Genomic DNA, 9,860 nt, shown 5'->3' with positions numbered 1-9,860 from the left:
TGACAGAGGCCGTAGGCGCAATTTTTGGTATTTTTAAAATAAACCTTGCACACCGAGTAGTGTATTGCGAACGCTTATTGCGGAATGGTTACCGTTGCAGTATTATTGTGTTATTAGTAATTGTTGTTAAAAAAAATTAAAAAAATGGGTGATATAGAAAAACATTTAAAACAAGCTGCAATGCAAGTTGGAGCTGGTGGAAGTGCAGGATTTATAGAAGTGTGCATCATGCATCCTCTCGATCTTATAAAAACAAGATTACAATTGCAAGCTAATAAATCTTCTTTAAAAAGTTCGGATCCTCACTATTACAATGGAATAATTGATTGTATGAAGAAAATGTATAGATATGAAGGTGTAACATCATTTTGGAAAGGAATTTTGCCACCGATTTTAGCTGAAACTCCAAAACGTGCTGTAAAATTCGTAACATTCGAACAATACAAGAAATTATTTTTATTTGGCTCCAGTTCACCTACACCTTTAGTAAGAATTAGTTTATTATAAGTTATTATTTACCTTATGTTTTATTCCGTAACTCCTTTTATAGTTTTTTTAAGCATCATTCCTTAAGATATACTGGTCATTAAAAATAATAAATTTATTTATTTTAATGGTTATCTTAAATATTCCATTCGAAAGATAAAAAAGTATATTTGATAATTTAAATTTAAATTTGTAATAAACAAATATACAGTTGATAACATTGTTTATATATACAAATTCACGGAAAATTATTACGGAGTCAATAACAAAATTAACACGGTTTAGATATTTGCATTAATGTATCTTTGATAGCTATTTAGTGCATAATAAATATGAATGATTTAACCTAAATTAATTACGTTGTACATCTGTGTATATTTATAATAGGCAAAATAGATGGATGCGTAAATTACCCATGTAATCATAAGTGGTTATGGCTAACTATAGACATAGCAATAGTAACTAATCCGTAAGCCGTTAATACGCTGTCAACAATGGGAACTAAGATGTTATGTCCCTTGTGTCTGTAATTATACTGGCTCACCATTCAAATCGCAAAAAAAGCACTTTGGCTATAGAATAACTGATGAGTGCTACCTTCCACGACAATTTGTTTTTTTTTTTTTTAATTGTTATAGACCTTCGCTTTAGCTGGTCTTGGATCTGGAATAACTGAAGCAATTCTGGTTAATCCATTCGAGGTTGTCAAAGTGACTCTTCAATCGAATAGAGCGTTAGCAACCGAAGTTCCGAGTACATGGACGGTGACTAGGCAGATTGTGAGAGAAAATGGGCTTGGATTCAGAGGCCTTAATAAAGGTCTAACAGCAACTATAGCAAGGAACGGAGTTTTCAATATGGTCTATTTCGGATTCTATCACAGTGTCAAAGGATATTTACCAGAATATGAGGTAAGTAAAACAATTAAATTAATTGATTACCAAAACACTGTTCATAGTAATTATATTACATTATTAGCTTCTGCCAACGGCTTCGCTCGCGTTCGAGGCGAAGCGCAGATACAGGTCTAAGGCATACTGTGTTCTTTTCTATGCAAAAATTTATGATGATCGTTTGAGTAATAAGACGTGAAAGGGTAAAAAACAAATAACTACACTTTCGCATTTATAGCATTTATACAGATTAAAAAGTGCGATAGTAATTAAAAATAAATTTCCACGAAAATTTGGAACTTTGTTAAGATCCTGCAAGTTTACTTGAAAGTAATTTATTTACTTATTTGATAATTTCATAATTCTATCATGTGATTGTGATTTGTTGTTCAAACTGATATGAATAATTAGCATATTTGTTATGAGGAAAATTAAAAGTCATATAATAATATAAAAGTAGTTCGTATCGTCAGGCAAGTCACGATTACGATCTACTTGGTAACGTGTCAGTGGTAGCTCGAGAGGAAGGCGATGCTCACTTGTTTATTATTGATAACCATTATCAGTTGCAAGATAGATACGTTTTGTTCTCATTTATCAGTAACATTATTCTTCTAAGCTACCTTTTTTATCAGTAATAATTTTAGTATTGATACAGTTGTTGCTGTTATTTTAAAAACGTATGGTATTTTTTTTTTTGTAATTAAAACTTTTTAAAATAATTATGAAGAGTTAACTTGTTTAACGAAGAAAAACATACTCATTCGACCTATACGTTCGTCTATGTCAAAGGATTATTTACAAAACAAAGATAGAACAACTGAGCTTGACCTACTTTGATGCTCTATACGGTCTAAGAGATTCTTGTCTCAGAATACGTCTCTCTCTCTCTAACTCATAGACTCATATCTAAATTCTTATCATGTGCTAAGCATCTCTGGAAACAAAAGTATTTGGTCATGTTATTAATAAATCGCCATAAACGTTACAACATAATTACTGACATCTTGATGACAATGATTGCATAATATTGTTTATTTACAATGTTATTTCTTATATATTGTACATAGATATTTTTTTTTAATTTGTACCTTGGATTATCATTAGAAGTAAATGACGGAAATAACACATATGCTTTGTTTATTTTTGGGTTATGTCCAAAAATTTGTTTCTATTTCAAAGAAAGAAAACGAACGTGCATATTTTATGTTTTATTTACAAAATAATTCAATTAAAAGAAATATTTAGCAGTTTCCCATTTCGATAATAACTATAGATAAACAAATTGATCATGCTTACATTATATTGGAACGTCCCCAAGTAAACTATTCGTAACTAAATATATCCATTTGCAGGATCCTCTTTTAGAATTTGGTCGAAAAGTTGCTATCGGATTTACGTCAGGTGTTCTCGGTTCTTGCGTAAATATTCCATTCGACGTCGCGAAGAGTCGTATCCAGGGTCCGCAGCCAACACCGGGCGTCATTAAATACGGCTCGACGACTGGGGCCATTATACTGGTGTATAAGGAAGAAGGGTAAGTGAATTTCTAAAGTATTATAGAAATTACGCATTGCGAAATGAATAACTAGCAAGTATATTATCTAGAATCATTTTCCTCTTGGTATAAATCGTTGAAGCTAAGTCCATATTATTGAAAGATTGCGTCTTATTACCTGTATATATATGTTGCAGTCAGTATTTTCTTACTTATGTTTGCTTGCATTTCGGAAAATGTGCGCAGGAGTTACATAAACTAATTCCTTCCGCCTCCATTTACTATCGAACGGCCAGGCAAACTCGACCAAAGCGCCATAGGTACACAGTGGAACTTCCCCGCCTACGTACGAAGCGCTTTGAATCCACATTTATTATTCTGCGAAACTGTGGAATGTTTTGCCTGAGTCCATATTTCCTGATAGGTACAATATTGATGTCTTCAAATCCAGGATAAACGGGTTCCTTCTGGGCAGGCGCGCTACACTTAGACCGTGACTATGCTTAAGATCAGGCAAGTCAACGGTTAAGCGCTTGACTATTAACTGTGAAAAAAAGTCCTATCAATCACCTCTCCCAAGTGTTTTTGTTCAAGACTATGTCTTTAGCAAAAAGTATCTGTATTTATTTTTTTCTTCTTAATTTATCAGTGTCTGTGATGTGTTCGTTTTCAATCAAACTTTTTTTTTAAAATGTTTTCAGTTAAATTAGATTTGACTTGAAACTTGTTGTAACTGTAACGTATAGTACATATGTGTATGTATTAAATCCAACAATAGCTCAAAGGCTATCTGAAGGTCAGCGATTATATTCAGATTACTTCTATTACATTGTGTACTTCTATTAAAAACTTTGTTTATTTACACTTTTACGAAAAGATTAGAGGATTGAAACAGAAATAGTCCACAGTAAATATTTTCTTACATTAAGAGTCGAATAAATTAAGGTAAATACCTCATGTTTTTACTGGTGGTAGGGCTTTGTGCAAGCCCGTCTGGGTAGGTACCACCCACTCATCAGATATTCTACCGCAAAACAGCAATACTTGATATTGTTGTGTTCCGGTTTGAAGGGTGAGTGAGCCAGTGTAATTACAGGCACAAGGGACATAAAATCTTAGTTCCCAAGGTTGGTGGCGCATTGGCTATAAGCGATGGTTGACATTTCTTACAATGCCAATGTCTAAGGGCGTTTGGTGACCACTTACCATCAGGTGGTTCATATGCTCGTCCGCCTTCCTATTCTATAAAAAAAAAAAATGTACTTAGTACATAATAAAATACGATTATTGGAACTATGGTTAAATAATGTAATACTGCCGATAATTCTTATATTTAACTACTAATTACCTATTGGATGCCTAATTAACAGTATCTAATTTTATTCTGTTGTTCGTGACATACTTTTTGATGTAAGTAATATTAAAATTTTTATCAATATATTAAATGCATATATTCTATGGTTCATCATGTTTCATGATTAAAATTAATGTTTAAATGAAAACCGATTCAGAATGTAAATTCTACCGATTAAATTATACAATAAGTAATAAAAATACAAAATGAACAAATAATAAAACTTACTCTTTAATTATCTTTTAAACATGCCATCAAAATTTATCAATAGGCAAATTTAAAAAAAATCTTCGTCACAATATTCATATTATGATGCAATTGTACGTACGTACTACATATGTGAAAAACATCCCTCTAGTTTCGATTTGCAAGATAAATAGGCTTTAAACCGGAACCCAACATTACTTATTGCTGTTGATACCCAGATGGACACACAGCCCAACTACCAAGTAAAGTCTCACTCATAGATCACATCTACTTTTACGGTTATGTCTTATGTGTGATCAATGTTCAAGCCAAAATTTTCCAGCTGATCTTTTCACCGAACTTCGTTCTGTTCTTGAAAAAAAATACTGTTCGTAATTCAAATTTCCACCATGCTGACCACACCACACTTGTATAGGATTTAAACCAATAAAAATATTTCTTAAAGTTTTTTTTAGTATGTTTTTTTGTAATTATTTTTAGAGATAATTATATATTAAAAGAAAGATAACTTTATATTAGTTTAAACTGCTTTTAAAATGATTACAAGGACGGTGTTCGAACCGAAGTTTTTTATAATTTTATAATCATTTATTTGTTGGATTGTTATTTGTATATTATTGTTACATTGTATATTATTGTTTGTTGATTGTTAGGAATATGTCAAATATTAAAAAAATACTAAATTGTCTATGATCTCATCTTGGTATGGTGACGATTAACACGTAAATTGTGTATAGTTGAATAAATAAAGATAATAAATTACTAATCTATATTAATATTATAAAGAGGTAAAGTTTGAGGTTGTAGAGGGTGATCTTTGGATCTACTAAACTGATTTTGAAAATTCTTAAACCAATAGAAAGTCACATAATTTGTGAGTGACATAGGCTATATACTAACTCGAAAAATGAAATACTTTGTGTAGTGGGATTTGCAAAGTAAGTCGTAGAAAAAACCATCGAACGAATACGTTTCTTACGAACGCTGCCTTAACGATGAGAGATATACATATTATTAAGTTAAAGTTGTGGAACTTGGTAATGCCTACAAAAAAGTCAGTGACAGCATTTGTTTAGATTTTTTTTTAAATTCCTTTTTTACAGTTGGATTTTGATATTTTAAATTATTTCTTTTACGCGAGACAATTTTATTAAGATAAATATATAATTTATTAAGATTATTAGATTTACATAGTTCATGTTATTTAATGCTCAGCCTATCGATCACAAGTGAAAATGTTTACCGCCCAACGTAGTGGGCACGGGTCAGCTAGTAACAATAATAAAATGATGACAAATTTAAGCAAAACCAGACATGTTCATCAATAGCTAACGTGTAAATAATATTTTAGTAAAGATCATGTTTTATATTCAATGAAATATTCAAAATTATAGTCTATACCAATCGAAAAAAGAGTAGATATAAACATACCTTAGATTTACATAATACATGTTATTTGCTAATAACTCTGCTATGTTATGCACTACAAACACTTCTTGTTTAATAATATTTAAATTTATAACACAACACTATTCCACATAGCTACTTATATTCAATTCAATTTTACTTCCAAAGTTCCAATAATAACTTATTTTTACGCAATATCCATAGTCAATATCGTAAATTATTTAAGAACTCGACCAATGTCGCGTCAATTCAATTGTGTTGAAAAGTTCAAAGTTGTTTAGTTGTTTCAGTTCAAGTTCAAAGTTGTTTATTTGTGTTTCTTCCTCTTTTAGTTGGAATAGGCTATAGATTCGTACAATAAGCAAACAAAACAATTATTTTTTGTACTATAATAATAATAATAATGTCCTCCAGACCGGTATCGGCCACGGCGGCCAATCTCAAGAGAGATTAGCCAACTACGCAGGATATTATAGAGCACAAGTGTGTGCGCACAAACACAGGTGCACTCTTTATTCCCTAACTCTCATAATTCGATGGGGTGGCAATCCGACACGACTGGAAAGAGTTCAGGCGCAGGACCAACAGCTTTACGTGCTTTCCGAGGCACGGGAGTGCACACTTCCAACTTCCAGACACCGGGCTCCTACTGAGAATTTTCTAACAGCCACTAGACCAAAGGGACAGTCAACTATCATATTAATATATTTTATAAATCAAGTATTATTCTTTAAGCATATACAAAACGTAATATGCCTGCGTAGTTGATCTTCCAAATAACGACAAGGCTGTATAAACCTATAATACAGGTCCCGAGGTCCAACCCTGCCCGGTTTACGCCTCGGGTTTGGGTCTGTAAACATTTTTTTGGATTTGGTTAAGAAATTCACAATTACAGTCCGAAGTTTGAAAGTTACTGTTAAAGAAGTTTGCAAAATAATTGATGTTGGTGGCCCTGCGCCACTCTTTCCAGCCATGTCGGGTCATTCCATTGAGTGTACATAGACGCCGACACTGCAAGAAGTATAAGCCACTTCTAACACCGTTAATAGTCTACCAATCCCGGGACCTAAAACATTATATCAATTATGCCTGGCTATATACATTGGCTCACGTCCCTTTCAAACCAGAACACAAGACCACAGTCTTAGTGTTTTGCAGTAGAATAATTGTAGTGATGGCCCAAATAAGTACCATAAAAGCTCTATAAGCAACACTGACTAAAAGAATTAGTACCTTGATATGACCCATAAGTACCTACATAAGTAAATAACCCGTAAGAATTATAACTCGTAACAATAGTCCTGTTATTTCAAAAAAAAATCACGTACATACAAACATACAGAGAAATCAAAAACCCTTCATTTTGGAAGTTGGAATTGATATTAGATACTGTAGGGACAATTTGGAAGTATAAACTAATTTGTAAATAATTCGTTTAGTTTGAAATGTCGTTCAATTTTACTTATATTTAAAAACGGAAACAGGAGCAACCACCTACCTATATTATAAAATAATACATGAGTATATAAAAAAAGGAGTTTATTCAATAAAAAAAAGAATATCTCGATAAAAACAGTAACAATCATTATACAATAATGAGAAGTAAAGTTAAAATTATAACACCAAATTCTCATGTTTAAAAAATATCGTTAAACAATGCATATAATTTTTTACAAGATTATGTATATAATAAAAAAGCTTAGAATTTTGTGGAGGATACGGGTAGAGTAATAGTTACTAAGTTTCTTGAGTATTTTATTATTCTTTTTTTTGCAGCTGTAATTACACTGGCTCACTCACCCTTCAAACCGGAACACAACACTACCAACACTTGGGTTTAGGTACTAGGGACATAACATCTTAGTTCCCAAGGTTGGTGGCGCATTGGTGATGTAAGCGAATATTGCCAATGTTTATGGGCGTTGGTGACCACTTACCATCAGGTGGCTCATATGCTCGTTCGCCTTCCTATTCTATAAAAAAAAAAACCAAGTACTGCTGTTTTGCGGTAGAATATCTGATGAGTGGGTGGTACCTACCCAGACGAGCATGCACCAAGCTCTACCACCAGTGAATTTTAATTTAGTAAAATGACGATTAAACAGTACCTTTAAGAGGGTACAACATTTGATGTTATAGCATTATATTGCTTTATAGTTTAAACACCTAAAAGTTTTAAACAGAAATAAAATATTGAAATATTGAATTTGATTTCCTTAAATTTATTAAATACATAATTTGATATTTGAAATTACTATTGTTGATATGCAAGTATTATTTATTTTGAGAAGATATGTAAATTGATCAGATCATTACGTTTTATTTTCTCAAAACCAAGATATACACTGTTGGAATATGTCCAAAGCTGCGTCATAGTGCTCATTTCATGCAAAACAAAGATTTTGGGTATACGTTTATTTACGAACATAAACACATTGTTCTGAGTTCGTTGTTAGATATTATTAAAGCGAATTTTCAGTAACAATTAATTCTAATCGTTGTATTTTTTTTTAATTTTTTGGCTACTCGAATACGTTCCAATTGAATGTCTTTCTTCTGTAATGTAATTACTCGAATAATTTATTACGGTTACATTATGAGTCAATGATCTTTAATTCTATTTTTGTCGTTGACTAACTAATTAGTAGAACTATGAATGAGTAATCTAGTGTGAAAAGGAAAATTCCTTTTCTTACTAGATTGGAAATTACTAAAGTTTTTTTTTTTAGGTTCCGTGCTCTTTATAAGGGACTTCTGCCAAAGGTACTTCGATTAGGTCCAGGAGGAGCTATTATGCTTGTTGTATATGATTACGTTTATCACTATTTGGAGGATAAGTTTCAGAACAAACGCCACAATTTATAACCTATAACATCTCTGTTTAAAAAAAGTATTTAAATATATTCAAATTTATGTAGATAAAATTGGGCTCTTAGTCGACCTACAAATGTAGTCAAATTATGAATGTATATATTTTTATATTTTAGAAGTAGTAGTAATAAAAGGTTAGTCAAATATGTAATACATAAAAGGAAAGGTATTTCGAATATTTTTATTAATTTAACGTAATTGCTTATATAAATATGTATTAAATTAACCTTTTTGCAGCATTTTAACTTTATTTTGTAAGTGATACTGCCGCACCATACGACTTTATAATAGACTAAATATTATTATTATAATAGAAACATGGAAGTAAAAAAAATAGTTTGTTTATGAAAACTAAGACAGAAATACTTATTATATAAATTTTTTACCATAACCGAGTAAAAAGCTTGATATATATATATATCAAAAAACAATAGAATTATTCTAGAAAACAATTTTCTAGAATAATTCTATTGTTTTTTTTTTTAAATCACAATGGTCCAATTGAATGGCAGTGAAATGCCTAAGATAGCATTTATAATGGTTATTTATTATTTAAAATCAGAGGTATATATATTTATTTATTTAAGCTATTCTATTGTCACTTATAAACAAAATGTAATAAGCAGATGATATTTGTATACTTTAATAAATAAATATGTTGTATTAATATGTTTTTTTTATTCACCGTTTTTACCATATTTGTATACCAACAACCAATTACTTAAAACCGCATTGGAGCAGCAGGGTGGAATAAGCTCTAAAGTCTAAACCTTCTTCCCGAAAGGAGAAGAGGCTTTAATCTAGCAGTGAGACATTTACAGGCTGTTACTTACTTTTATTAACTTTTATGAAACCGTATTCCAGTCTTTTTATTAGTATATATTTTTATTACTCATGAGATGGTTTGAAATGGTATTGTATTTAGGGTCAGAGTAAATTATTTTAAATGAAATAATGGATACACTAATTTTTTTTCTAAATAGTAGCAGTTACAGTTTATACATCTCTAGAATATTATATGATTATATTTTTAAATATAATGTAATTAAATTAGCTTTCTTTCATATTTTATCGGTTTTTTTAAATGAATTATTAATCATGGCAACTTTTTCTTATTAATGACATTTACGGTTTTATCAAA

At 30.9% G+C, this 9,860-nt stretch overlaps 1 protein-coding gene across 1 annotated transcript; it reads left to right on the top strand.

The window, feature by feature from the left end:
- Window positions 1-3: 3 nt before the first annotated feature.
- LOC126769501 (mitochondrial 2-oxodicarboxylate carrier) lies at window positions 4-9,117 on the top strand. Its single transcript, XM_050488358.1, has 4 exons — window positions 4-486; window positions 1,125-1,397; window positions 2,735-2,916; window positions 8,578-9,117. The coding sequence occupies exons 1-4, from the start codon at window positions 145-147 to the stop codon at window positions 8,711-8,713; spliced, it is 933 nt and encodes a 310-aa protein (XP_050344315.1). The 5' UTR covers window positions 4-144; the 3' UTR covers window positions 8,714-9,117.
- The last annotated feature ends 743 nt before the right edge of the window (window positions 9,118-9,860 follow it).

The sequence above is a fragment of the Nymphalis io genome, chromosome 7, assembly GCF_905147045.1.
Source record: "Nymphalis io chromosome 7, ilAglIoxx1.1, whole genome shotgun sequence".
NCBI classification, from domain to species: domain Eukaryota; kingdom Metazoa; phylum Arthropoda; class Insecta; order Lepidoptera; family Nymphalidae; genus Nymphalis; species Nymphalis io.
The sequence above is the reverse complement of the archived record's forward strand: the minus strand, read 5'-3'. Positions and strand labels throughout refer to the sequence as shown.

Bases quoted from the DNA above. Each gene is read 5' to 3' on its own strand.
- LOC126769501 (XM_050488358.1), top strand. From the start codon at position 145: ATGGGTGATATAGAAAAACATTTAAAACAAGCTGCAATGCAAGTTGGA. The intron at 487-1,124 runs GTAAGAATTAGT...TAATTGTTATAG, and splicing joins CCAGTTCACCTACACCTTTA to ACCTTCGCTTTAGCTGGTCT. The intron at 1,398-2,734 runs GTAAGTAAAACA...ATCCATTTGCAG, and splicing joins GATATTTACCAGAATATGAG to GATCCTCTTTTAGAATTTGG.